A 14732-nucleotide genomic window follows, 5' to 3' on the forward strand; every position below is an offset into this window, starting at 1 on the left:
TTGAAATTGAGTGGAGCGTGAGCACCAGGATTTGTGTCGTTACCGAGGAATCTGAAAATTTCAATATTACGTTTAACAAAATTAATAGATTTAGTCGAGAACAGAACCCTATATTCGGTTAATTACCTTAATGCTGTTTCAGTGTTTGATGTTGGCTCTACAGCTAAAAGTTTCTTTTCACTTCCTGTGGTTGCCACGTAATTATCAATGACACTTCGCCAGTGAACTACAAGATCAAAGGATGTGTTTAGGTTTGTGGTATAGATATGCTCCAAGTAATCATAATCGGATTCAAGGACCGAGTCATCAGCATTTTCATTGATGGGTTCGTCTCGGAAACTGGAGTCTTCTACCAGGTGGGATACAGAACCAATACGGAATCCATCGAAATCTTTTTCGAGCCAAAATCTCAAAATGTCGTCGATCTCAGAAACTACAACCTCGTTCTCCAAATTGAGATCCGGCTGGTTGGTTCCAAATTGATGCAAATAATATTGTTGCCTTTCTTCGTTCCAAGTCCAAGCAGAACCACCGAATACACTGATCCAATTATTCGGTGGATTAGTACCATTGTCAGTGGAGACGCCATCTCGCCAGATATAATAATCAGTGTATGGTGCAACACGTGCGACAGAATTGACAAACCATTCGTGTTCGATACTCGAGTGGTTCGGTACGAAATCAAGTATGATCTTTATTCCTCTAGCATGCGCTTTCTCTAGAAGTGATTCCAAGTCGGCCAAAGTACCAAGCAGTGGGTCAACGTCACGATAGTTGCTCACGTCATAACCATGATCGTACTGAGGCGAAGTATATACTGGACCGAGCCAGATGGCATCGACACTAATGTTAGTGAAATGATCCAACTGCGAGATGATACCCTGAATATCTCCGACTCCATCTCCATTACTGTCCTTAAAGGATTTCGGATACACTTGATAAATTGCAGCAGTCTGCCACCAATCAAGATCACCGCCAATTTCATCATTGGCGAGTATAGGTTCTGTTTCCACAGGTGATTCTGTAGAGACTGCGGGTGTTGTAGGTGCCGGAGTCGTAACTGGTTCGGGTAGAGCTGATCTCGGGCAAACGAGAAGAGCAGCATTGGCGGACAGCTGTACTTCGGAGAGATTTACGTCCGCTCTGCATAAAATGAATTTCAATTAAAAGAAGCAGTTTTGCTTACAGTTATAAATGATACAGTCATATAATGTACTAACCCAGTATCAGTTATGGAATTTGCACTAGCTAGGCACACGACAAGATCTTCGCCGAGAAGATTATCAAATCCAGTAAGATCAACAGAAGTGCGGTAGATGTCGACGTTTATAACTACTAAGTAAGTATGTTCATTTGAAAGCTCGCGACTGAATGCGATAACCTAGCAACATTAATAAATTGGTCAGCTCATAACAAACTATTTCAAACTAGGATTATTCAGAACATGACATTTTAGTTGGTGTACTCACGCTGTTATCATTCAGAGACTGGACTTTGGTTGCTCCGCGTTTAAATGTTACCAGTTTGCGGAATTCTATCAGCGATTTATATGTGTTATAATAGCTTCTGTTTTCACTACTTTGAATAGCAAGATTCCAATCTGGGAAATCACTCGTAATTGGTAACCACGTCGAAGAGCCCGTTGTGAAACCTGCATTGCTTGTACCGTCCCACAAGAACGGAGTGCGAGCTGGATCTCTAGAGAAGAGCTCGAATCGACTTTCACCAGCATTCAGACCCTTAGGATCTTGCGTTTGGTTCCAGGATACCGGCACGTTCTGAAGACCAAGTTCTTCTCCCTGATATGTAACTGACAGTCCAGGTAACAAAAGGGACAACATGTGGAGACCATCAATGCGATTAACCCCTAAGCGGGAAGATGCACGATTGAAATCATGACTTCCAAGAACCCAGTTGGGAGTTATGTTTTTGGATAGCAAGTTCAACCATTCTGTTATTAAACTGATGATTTCTGCTGAAGATGTTGCACGGGTAACATTTTTAATAATATTGAAATTGAGTGGAGCGTGAGCCCCAGGATTTGTGTCGTTACCAAGGAATCTGAAAATTTCAATATTACGTTTAACAAAATTAATAATTTTAGAAGAGAACAGAAATCTATATTCGATTAAATACCTTAATGCTGTTTCAGTGTTTGAAGTTGGCTCTACAGCTAAAAATTTCTTTTGACTTCCTGTGGTTGCCACGTAATTATCAATGACACTTCGCCAGTGAACTACAAGATCAAAGGATGTGTTTAGGTTTGTGGTATAGATATGCTCCAAGTAATCATAATCGGATTCAAGGACCGAGTCATCAGCATTTTCATTGATGGGTTCGTCTCGGAAACTGGAATCTTCCACGAGGTGGGATACAGAACCAATTCGGAATCCGTCGACGCCTTTCTCTAACCAAAATCTTAGAATCCTATTGGTTTCCTCAATGACATCTTGGTTCTCTAAGTTGAGATCTGGCTGATTAGTACTGAATTGATGCAAGTAATATTGTTGCCTTTGTTCATTCCATGTCCAAGCGGAACCACCGAATACACTGATCCAATTATTGGGTGGATTTGTACCATTGGCAGTGTGAACGCCATCTCTCCAGATATAATAGTCAGTGTATGGTGCAACACGTGCCACTGAATTGACAAACCACTCGTGTTGGTCGCTCGAATGGTTTGGAACAAAGTCCAGAATCACTTTGATTCCTATATAAAAAATAAGTTAGTTATTTCTTATGCTTGATTACAAGAAAAGAATGACAAAGATTTTGTTACACTAATTTTGTTTCTCACTAAGTCATAAATATACCTTGATCGTGTGCTGAATCCAAGAGCGTTTCAAATTCTTCTGTAGATCCAAACAGGGGATCGATATCGAGATAATTACTAATATCATATCCGCCATCCTTTTGCGGTGAAGTATAAATTGGACCAAGCCATATTGCGTCAATGTCAATATCTTTAAAATAATTAAGCTGCGAGATGATACCCTGAATATCACCAACGCCGTCGCCATTACTGTCTTTGAATGACTTGGGATAAATCTGATAAATGGCGGCCGTCTGCCACCAGTCGAGATCGCCGTTAATTTCTTCATTTGCAGTATCTGGGAAATCCGTTGTACAAAGTACCAGAGCAGCGTTAGCAGAAAGACTAACGGAATCGATATTGACGGTGTCTCTACAATTAAGAACATATTCAAAACATCATATGTACTGTATAAGGACACTATCAGTATATCATTCATAAATGTTTTTAAATCTTCTTAAAAATGCAATTAATCTTACCCAGTACTTCCAATTGCGTTAGCACTTGCTAAACAGACTGTGATTTTTGAGGGTAGGTCATCGAATGCAGATAGGTCGACAGTTTTAGAATAAGGACTCAGATTGATAACAATCACGTAAGTATCCTCATCATGAAGTTCTCGTATGAAGGTCAGTACCTAAAAGTGTATCAACGTGAAATTAAAAGTAAAGTTTAATAAGATTATGTTGCAAAATATTTGCACTGCGAATAGTCACTCACGTTATCATCAGAGAGAGATAACAGTCTTGTCGAACCTCTCCTGATGGTTTCAGTCTGTTTCAATTTGACAATGGCTTTATAAGTCTTATAAACACTTCTTTCTCTTGAGGCTTGTAACGCAAGATTTCTAATCAGATAATTGCTATTGACTGGCAACCATGTAGTTTCATTGCCAGAAAATCCAGCTGACGTGGTGTTGTCCCACTGAAATGGTGTTCTGGCTGGATCTCTGGAGAACAGCTCATAACGATCTGGTCCAGCGTTGATACCATGTGGATCTTGAGTGTCTTCAAAAGATATCCATGTGTCCAGCATAGCAATCTCCTCGCCATAATAAGTGAACGCTACTCCAGGTAGTAAAAGAGAGAGCATGTTTAAACCATCAGCACGATTAATACCAAAACGGGAGGCAACTCGGCTCTGATCATGATTCCCAAGCACCCAATTAGCAGTACTATTTCGTGGTATAGAGTTCAACCACGAAGTTATCTCGTTGATGAATACGGATGCTCCTGAAGCCTGCGTGACGTTCAATATGAGACCGAAGTTGAAGGACAAATGAGCACCTTTGTGGGTTCCATTTCCTTGGTACCTAGTGAAAGGATGGATACGGATTTAATATACAAGATTTGTTAATAGGATCATATGAGACTTTGATATGCGAAAATCATGACTTACGGAATAACTTTGTCCAAGGTAGAAGAAGATTCTACAATCTGAAGTCTTGTGACATTATCAGTCCTTGCTGCGTAACTATCCAGCAGTGTTCTCCAACTATAGACTAATTCATAAGTCTCGATTTGATCTTTTGTATAGGTGTGCAGCAGAAATTCATAATCCGTTTCATTCGTATTTTCTGGAGGATTTGGATTAATGGGTTCATCGAATAAATCGGGATCTTCGAAAATGTGAGAAATCGCATTCATGCGGAAACCATCAACTCCTTTCTCCAGCCAGAATGTGATAATATCATTGATTTCCTGTACCACTTTAGGATTTCTGAAGTTTAAGTCAGGCTGCCTGGAGTCAAATTGATGATAATAATACTGTTGTCTCTCCTCGTTCCAAGTCCAAGCTGAACCACCGAACACGCTCAGCCAATTGGTAGGTGGTGCACTTCCATCAGATCCATCCAATCCATCCGCCCAAACGTAATAGTCAGTATACGGTTCAATACGTGATATTGAATTTATGAACCATGGGTGTTCATCACTAGAGTGGTTTGGAACTAAATCCATAATGACCTTTAACCCTGGTGAAAATAGAAATTCCAATTAGGTAACACGTATGCTAGTTGAGTAAATTAATGGACTAAACAAAGAGGTCCACGTTCTAAAAAATTTATTATACCCTTGTCATGTGCTTGTTCAATGAGTTTTTCGAAATCTCTGATGGTACCAAATAATGGATCTATGTCAGTAAAGTTAGAAATGTCATAGCCACCATCTTTTTGAGGTGACGTGTATATGGAACCCAACCAAAAACCAGTGACACCCAGATCAATCAAATGATCAAGGCGTGAAATGATACCTGGTAAATCTCCTGTGCCATCGTTATTGGAGTCCTGAAATACATGGGATTCTTATCTAACAGGAAATAATAGGGTGAAATCATTTTAGTGAATAATGTGAGATTGGGCTATACGTAATCTAATCTCTCCTGAATTGTAGGATTAATTTTGTCATATCTAGAGATAAGTCAAACTAAGTTCATTTTTTCTATAACTGCGTCAATAGCAATTGGTCACGCGTAATGAAATGAAGTTTCACTTAAAATCAAAGATTTAATACAACTATAGTAAAGTGTATAATCGAGGATGAGATCATTCTTCGAAAGTGCAACTGTGTTGTAATCAAATTTCGGGAAGTTTGTCTGTAGTCGTTTTGAGAAGGTAGACAATTGAATGGATTCAGATGGTATTTTATATGCGTAGACGTTCCATATAAAAAATCAAAAACTGCTTTTTGCTCCGATTATCAGTTGTAATTAAAAATTGTGATTCAACGAAGAAAACTAAGTGTCCGTTAATTTCTTTGTACATCACGAAACATTCTAGCGACATCCTATCAATTTATCCGAAAAATGTCAAACAAATGTTCCACATAGTAAGAATCTATTTCCCGCCACCCTTGCTCGAAGAAGTTAACGAACCTCCTTATTTGAAAACATATTTTTGATTTTTAATCTAAAATGTTACAAGAAAATATATGAATCATTGTTAAGTATCCTTACCTGAAATGATTTTGGATAAATTTGATAGATGACAGCTGACTGCCACCAATCAAGATTGCCCTCAATAACTTGATTATCGAGGTCAATGTCAGGAGCTGTAGAAATTGAGTTTTCTCAAGTGAGGATGTGGCATCATTTGATAAAATTTGTACTAGTGATATTAAGCAAAAATATATATTCTATATTACATACGCTAAATCACAAAGTATAACTTACACATCTACTACGTCACACTTAACTACTTAACCAGCCAATTTTATAAAAAGCATTTATGTTTTCAATTTACACTAAGGATTTTGAGAAATATACTTACGAAAAGTGATTGAACACTTATTTCATAAATTCTTACTGCATGGGAGTGTCTATGAACTATTTTACAAAGTTATGACAACCAAGCAGATGCTCATAGCCACTAATACTACTACTGTGCTTTTAAAATTTTTCGATGATCCTCCTGTGCTAGGAGTCGAAGTTTCTGCGTCAGTTGTTGTTGTACCTGTGCTTTCTATTGTCGTTGTCTCTGCGCTTTCTATTGTTGTTGTCTCTGAGCTTTCTATTGTTGTTCCCTCATATTCAGTTGTTTGATTTTCAGTGGTACTTTCATCATTGGATATCGTGGTCAATTCTTCTGTTGTGGATGTGCTTGATGTGGATTCATCAGTAGCTGTAAAGCGATTGGACAACAAAAGCACAATGAATGATTTCTAACTATGGGAATTTTGCTATTAAGTATGACACCTGGATTACAAACTACATAGCATAATGTTGAAGTTCATCATGCTCTTTAATAAAAATTAATATTTTTAAATTATTAATGCCACGTACGATATTATGATGTGGGAATTTAAATAATGAAATTACTTGGATGTGCTTGATGAGTCACGACATCAAGTAACTGATGACTTTTGTATAGTAAAACAAATAATACTTTTGATCGAATCTTCAAACTTTTATAATAACTATTTTTCATATTCCATATCAAATAAAATTCTCTTTTCGCTAATTTTCTGTATGAAGATTTCATATAGTTACAGTGCTAATGTTCAAAACGGTGCTAATATTCAAAACTTTGTTTCTTAGCAACAACTTTCTTAATGTTTTGGTGTTGATGAATTGGCATTTGATTAGAGTCGAGAATTGTTTGATGTCTTTTGTGTCCCTTTTTGAAAGGAACTGTCCTTTAGGAGTCATTACAATTACAAATAGGATTATTATTACATCTACGTTACTTATTACAAAATTTGCTAAGGAATGTTAAGCAGCAGTTTACCAATAACATTTGCTACTTTAATAGCAGGAAATTAAATATCTACGAAGCCTTGGATTTACAAGCTCGTTACTACTTTATGAGACATATGTTTATTGTACTACTTAATAAAGCGACTACTATCATTCTCGAGATCGTACTTGCTGTCGAAGGCTCCGTCGTGTTTTCAGGTTCTTCATCAGTCAGTACCAGAGCAGCATTTGCCGTGAGAATGACGGTGTCAACAGAGATCATCGTGCTAATAAACAATTGAATAATTAGTACTTATCATACATATATGTTATATGTATAAATTCCATACGATTTTACTCACGAATTAGTAACAGCATTATTAGATGCAACTGCTATATAGAGATACTCCGGCACATCGGAATATAATTCTGTAAGATTAACAGTTTGTCGTGCCAGGCCTAAATTGATGACGGCTACGTAAGTCGAATAACCCTCAAGAGACCTGTGAATGATTATCAAATCGTAGTTTAATTTAGATATAAAATTATAAATTGATTTCTTATATTTTAATGAAAATCGATACACGCCTTTTCAAAACCAGAACCCGGTCATTGTTTACTGCAGAGATTTCATAATCCCCATGAGTGATGGTTGCTTTTTTTTTAAGAGACGCGAGTGCTTTGAAGGTTTGAATGTTGGCCAGATCGTGGTTTAATTGTGTTTCAACATTCCTAGTTAAGTAGTTTGAATTGACTGGGAGGTAGGTTGAATTGTTAGTTGAAAAACCAGCGGAAGTCGTGGTGTCCCATTGCATGGGTGTCCTGGCTGGATCTCTAGAGTAAGTTGTATAAGTATCCTGAGTCTGAGCGCAAGCTAAAGGATCAATAGTTTGATTCCAACTAATTGTGGTATCCAGCATTCCAATTTCTTCACCGTAATAGGTGAAAGTTTGTCCAGGTAACAAAAAACTGAGTATATGGAGACCATCGACATGGTTCAAACTAATTCTAGATGGCACGCGTGAATGGTCGTGATTTGATAGCTGAAATAAAAATAGTAATTGGTTCGTTTAGTCCGATAACAACCGTAAGCTTTTGAGCATACGAGCTTTTAACAAGTATTAGGTTAAAAAAACAGTTCAAGCATTTTGTGTTGAATTCAATATAAATTTGTAATTTTTTTTCTTACCACCCAGTTTGTACTGTGATTGGCTGGTAATAACTCTAGCCATTCTTCAATTACTGCTTTTAACGTACTGGCATTCGTATTTGCGCTTATGTCTTTTATTAATCGATAGTTAAATGGAGAGATTCCAGTATGAGTGTCGTTTCCATAGTAAGATATTAAAGTGTTATCGTCATCGTCAGATCCAGCGATGAGCAATCTTCACAATAATAAAAATTATAAATTGATAATTAATTATTATGATGAATCTAACTAGTATTATTATTGTCAAATAAATAATGTCGAACATACTTTGATGTGGAATTGCTACTTGTTATCCAATCAGCAATATGAGCATGAATTTCATACAGAAGCCCGGAATTCTCAGGAAGACCGGAAGTGTGAGACCCACATCCGGCGGTTGGTTCATCCAAAAGTTCTTCATTTTCAAAAAGGTAGGACGCCGAACTGAAGTGGAAACCGTCGACATCCCTTTCCAGCCAGAAGGTGAGTATATTCTGTAATTGATGGCATATTTTTTTTATCCTGTTTAATCATTTCCTACTGAGTAGCATAGATTTTCAAAGACTGATCAACATTTTTCTTACCAAAAGTTCTTGGACAACCGCAGCATTTCGTAGGTTGAGGTCTGGTTGTGATCTATGGAATTTGTGGTAATACCATTGTTGTCTTATTTCGTTCCAAGTCCATGCTGATCCAGCTTCGGTACTGTAAGTGCTTATCTACAATAGTAATTGAAAATTTGAACTCAAGATGAATGTCTAATCCTAGAATTTCAATAAAAAGTATTTTATTAATGTATAATTTATAATACTGAGATAATTCAAAATGGTGTAATTTATAATATAAATAAATATATATTTTTGAATGAAAAAGAATGTCATACCCAATTATTTGGTGGAACATTTGTGCCATTTACCACAGTCCCATTGGCCCAGGTATAATAACTAGTGTATGGCTCAACACTGTGTACAGAAGCATTGAACCAATAATGTTCATCACTGGAGTGATTAGGTACGACATCCAGCATTACTTTGAGATCTATAATGAGATTGATAAATTAAAATAGTAGAATTACATTTCGAATTTGACATATTTATCCGAGTTTCAAATATTACCTTTATCATGAGCTTTTTCAACGAGCTCATTGAAATCATCGAGAGTTCCAAAAAGTGGATTGATATTTACATAATCAGAAACATCATAACCAGAGTCAATTAATGGGGACGTGTAGATAGGACTCAGCCAGATCGTTTCCAGTCCCAGCTGTTCCAAGTGATCGAGACGATTAATTATACCTGGATTCAAATAATAACGAATGATTATATTTTATCCATAATCCATATTGTACATCTCGCTGGAAAAGTAACAAAAATCAATCATGGATTGATTCAAAATTGAAATGTCGAAATGAAAAGAAAAGGAATCGATTTTTAATCCCAGTATTGACCTTTATGTTTCAAAAATTTCGAAGTAAATCATTTTTTTCAAGACCACGTGTAATACATAGCATATAATAGAAACTTGTAACACATTCATAATGGATATCTAATTTGTTATTAATCTAATCCAGCTAGTCATTTTAATCAGAGATAATACAAGCACACTGTAACTTAAGTGTTCAAAAATATGCTGATTCGTTATCTTTTCTAATTGTATTATATTTTTATTCAAGTCCACGTGTAATACATAGCATATAATAGAAACTTGTAACACATTCATAATGGATATCTAATTTGTTATTAATCTAATCCAGCTAGTCATTTTAATCAGAGATAATACAAGCACACTGTAACTTAAGTGTTCAAAAATATGCTGATTCGTTATCTTTTCTAATTGTATTATATTTTTATTCAAGTCCACGTGTAATACATAGCATATAATAGAAACTTGTAACACATTCATAATGGATATCTAATTCGTTATCAATCTAATCCAGCTAGTGATTTTAATCAGAGATAACACAAGCACACTGCAACTTAAATGTTTAAAAATTTGCTGATTCGTTATCTTTTCTAATTGTATTATATCATTGAGCATACTATATACTTCATAACGTCTTACTATTAGATACAATTACAATTTTGAAAAATTTTTCTGATCCTAAGATGAAAATGAGATATCAGGATGACACTGTCGTCTATCAAGGTCGTGCCACTGCCCCAATCTAATCAGTACCTGAATTCTCTGCCAATTCCATAATTAACTAATCCACGGGTCCCAAATCCGCTCTATTGTCAGTACCCTTGTTAAATACGCGGCCCAAAACTTTTAAAATGTCATTCAAGAGTGAAGGGAATTAGATATTTTCTTTTGATAACATCTGGTTTCATCTCTAGTATCAACATCTATTATTATCTTAAAAAATATATACAGAGATTGATTGGTATTTAATGGCACGTTAAAATTAATCGCGTTTACTAGATTTAGCACGGGGTTTCAGTAATGATAATTAGCATTTCAAAGACCATATTGGTAAAGCGTTACCGCAACGCTTACTAAATAAATTATAGGTTAATGGATATATAATCCATTATTGCACGTAGAATTAGAACGGCTTTGAAATTACGAGTGTTATTATAAGCGAAATATGATACAGTGCTATTTATAATGTAAACCGTGGAGATTTTGCTTGGATCTGTAATACGAACTGAATTACTCGTATGTATTAAATGGCATCGATATGGAACTGCTTACAGATTAAATATAAATGTAAATTTAGCATCCCTAATCAAATGCATGATATTTCGTATACGGGTATCGAACGAGTTTTCGATAGAATTACAGTACGGATTTTTGAAGTCAAATGGAAATATATTTCGTTTATACATTTTGGATTTAAAAATATCGAAGAACGTTACGGAATAATTAAATAATTAAGGGAACTTGGGAGCACCTTTTAATTTGAAAATGGAATAAAGTACTTTATAAGAATTTTATAATAAATTCTCATGCAAACACAATGCATGCTGACATGCGTGATCCTTTTATGCGAAATAATTAACAAATGAAGGTGAGTTGTATGCAATTTTTTTATACAAAATATACTCGTGCTAAATTTTTGCATCCATCCGATTTCTTTATTTCCCAATTATTCCTTAGGGAAGTGCCATTTGCCTAATTGTAGAATTTACGGAAATCTGCGTGCGCTCCAGCACGTTAAAGATAACGCATCAATTCCGTGTAATTTACGATTTTCGTGATTGTAACTTCAAATTAATTGTTTGAACTCCCCAGTCACTTTAAACTGAAATACCTATTATGATCGTGTAAAAGGATAGCTTTAATTCAACATGAAAAGCTGGACTACAACAGTCAGTGCATACCCGGTGATCGATAGCGATTTGATAACTATAATTTTTTATGACTGATAAGACGCTTAGTATCGATAGAGCTGATAATAAAAAATAGCTATTTAATTTTTCATGTTGTAATAAGTAAAATGACGTAACAAATTGTTTGTTACTCTAATTCCGTGTATTTGCAGATATCAATAGTCATAGATAAATAACAACCGGTGCATCAATCACTGTGGGAATTACCGGATAATTAGAAAATTGAGTTTGAAATCATATACTCTTATCGGAGATGATAGGAATAGATAATCTGATAATATGTAATTACAGATTATTTTGAAAACTACGAACAAGTGATTACAAACACTACAAGGTATATTAGCATTGCGATAACTCAGATACATAGTAAAATGAAATTGACTAATTCCGTCGCGATTAACTTCCGGTATACAAATACGTATATTTACATATGTATAAATATTCATGGAACAGATGCCTAAACTTTATAATACGGCAAAGACCTATCACTGTTTTCTACAACATGAAAGGATGAAAAGCCAGATTCTTAGGTAAAATAAAAATAAAAAATAAGTATTTATATCTCTTTCCCAAGCACTTCTCCACTGTACTCATTATTTCAAAAGATAACACTGTAATCAAGCTGAATGGGAAAATACGCACCACGAATGTCTCCCTCGCCGTCCCCATCGCTATCTTGAAAGCCCCTTAGCCAAATCTGATAGACGATGGTGTTTTCCCACCATTCCTTGTTCTCGAGGTCAGCATTGGATCCTTTTCCTGACAAGAGGACGAAGGTCCCTAGGAGCAGTAAAATACTCCTCACCGACAGCATGCTGACACTAAGTGCTGTACGAAATTGGTTAAACCCTTTTTATAGATTTTCCAAGTTGCGATATCATTTGGCTTTATCGCCGAAATCGCGATAACCCAATCGCTCGAACCGGGTTATCCAACGACACTGAACTCCTTAAAAGTTCTCAACCTGGTTGGATCTCTAAGATAGTCACAGTGGATTCCTAACGTTTGATATTACAATAAGAATATATCGCGAATGATACTACAATGCAATTTTCATAAAGGGTTATTCAAATTTTAATGCAGTCACAATCTTCTCATAAGATTTTATATTCTTCTGGGTCAGTTATTGGAATAATTAAACACCTTGTACACTGTTGTGATTTGTGGTACGATGGGAATGCTGTAGCAATGAGACTAACGAAAAAATGTTCATCTAAAAACTCGAACAATTCGTTCTCGGATGGTAGCCAAGAAATTGTCTTCTGGTATGCAGAGGAGAAAAATATCTTCTAGGTATAGCACACTGTTAATGTTTACGCCGTGACAGGTAGGATACGTATTGGAAAGACCACTTTTATTTTTAGTATTATTACCGCACGGACATCTTTTTTGGGGAATTTTGACCGTGTAACTCGCGACACTAGAATCACTGCAGGTATCTCTAAAGCACGGAGCAGCCAACTAGCTGCAGCCATTCGAGACGAGTGCCAACGGTGAAATTCCTTAGCATTTTGGATCCTGGCATCATTCCTGAACTGTCTCAATAGATTTTGATACCGACCGGACCTCAGCTGTCAGATATCTTGCGCGATGCTATTATTTGAATTTTTTTCCTACATTCGTATACCGGTCGAAAAGTCGCTAAATAATTAAAAAATGTGTGCATCCAAACGTAACCAGATTACGAAAAACAGACTGCTGATACAAATATACAGTGGTTGACGTGAAAAGAAATTTTGAAAAAAAAACAAAAAACTTGACGTACCCTCAAGTCGTATCACAAACTGAGCTTTTGCATTATAATCACAAATAATATAATTAACCTGTAATATACGTTGAACGATATTAAGGGGCTAATTCTTGTTTTAATATCGATTTTTTCTACAGAGTCAAACCACGTATTACTTTATAAACGACGAATACGTCGTTCGACACGTTAACGATCCGTGCTGAAACTCAAGACTGCGGAGAAATTTGAATTTTTTCCCGAATCTTATATTTTCAAGGTACCTAAGTGCCAAGGTATGTCGGGCCGTTTGCGAGATTAAAAATAATACCGCACGGTTCGTACAATGGTTTACGTATTTGGATTGAGCTTACTGCTTCGTGAGAAAAAATATAAAGAATAGCCGGGTATCTACATTGTAATTTATACATTTATTGATAACCCATTGACGCCATTAGCCTCTGCACACAATACTCTTCCAGAGTGCTTTATCTGGTGTACAGTCGCAAATTGCTATTTAATTACCGCAATGTCCTCTGGGAAGCTTTTAGTGTCTTTGTCAAAGTACCCGTATAACTATCGTATACGTATATCTCGTTAATAACTATCTAAATAATTGAAAATTGCAGTATCCTGTTGGCATTGCGGATTAATTAGCTTTAGGGATATCTATCGCGTCGTGCGTTGCAAGAATAAATATTTTATTATAAAAAAAAGGCTTTAACCGAAACATACAGCTAATCTGCTCTGAAGAGATTGCTTTTACACGGTTCATCCAATATGGGATTTAACGAGGCGTTAATTTGTCAGAATTAGCCGAGGGTTTTTTGCCTTTCGCAACTACGTGTATGCGTGCCTATGTAGGAAGTTACATTGGGAAAACCGATATTTGCATTAAACTGGATTAGCCTTGATTGACGGAAAAATTTTGTTAAAAAAATTAATGAAAATTAATTATTAATTTTTTTTTAATTTCACTACAGCATTGCCTTCGTTGTCCATTATTGAAGTCCAATGTTGTGATTGCGGAATATCTGCATTGACTTATTGACACAGTGACACGAGACTGCACGGTCTATCCGCATGCATGACAAATGATTACAATAATAAATTGACTTAATAAAGCATCTTCGAACTCACGACCCAGTGCCACAGTTTTCAGCCTTATGGCGATCTTGTCGATAACGCGATAAGATAAGTTAATAGTAATTAATTTTGTTTCAATGAGTGTACGGATATACTTTTCTCGACGTATCTGATTATGCCATTGTCACCATTCATAGATGAATTACTAAACTCCACGACAGCGCTGGAGGTATAAGCTTGATTGATCGGAGATTAGATATTACCACGTACTTTATCGTATACGATTAGACTGATATAAAAGACCGATTAAAAAAAAAATGTACAAAAAAAAAATGAATCTTAAAACCGGAAATGCTAAGAGTCTATAAATGTCCATTACCTCTTTTAAATCTATATTAAGACATTTTATAGAAATTT

The 14732-nt window shown here is 35.9% G+C and overlaps 1 protein-coding gene across 1 annotated transcript in view; it reads right to left on the reverse strand.

The window, feature by feature from the left end:
* LOC107265869 overlaps positions 1-12975 on the reverse strand; it is a gene marked incomplete in the record, with an annotated part of 16683 nt that extends 3708 nt beyond the window's left edge. Inside the window, 21 exon segments of the mRNA XM_025083168.1 lie at positions 1-51; positions 127-1143; positions 1221-1381; positions 1470-2061; positions 2137-2710; positions 2814-3184; positions 3292-3449; positions 3533-4124; positions 4211-4784; positions 4883-5096; positions 5765-5859; positions 7172-7269; positions 7345-7485; positions 7571-8025; positions 8172-8367; positions 8460-8665; positions 8756-8890; positions 9055-9209; positions 9287-9466; positions 12146-12331; positions 12647-12975. Of these exon segments, the coding sequence (XP_024938936.1) occupies positions 1-51; positions 127-1143; positions 1221-1381; positions 1470-2061; positions 2137-2710; positions 2814-3184; positions 3292-3449; positions 3533-4124; positions 4211-4784; positions 4883-5096; positions 5765-5859; positions 7172-7269; positions 7345-7485; positions 7571-8025; positions 8172-8367; positions 8460-8665; positions 8756-8890; positions 9055-9209; positions 9287-9466; positions 12146-12331; positions 12647-12716 (6221 nt within the window).
* Positions 12976-14732: the final 1757 nt, after the last annotated feature.

The sequence above is a fragment of the Cephus cinctus genome, unplaced genomic scaffold (genome assembly GCF_000341935.2).
Source record: "Cephus cinctus unplaced genomic scaffold, Ccin1 Ccin1_scaffold0240, whole genome shotgun sequence".
NCBI lineage: Eukaryota > Metazoa > Arthropoda > Insecta > Hymenoptera > Cephidae > Cephus > Cephus cinctus.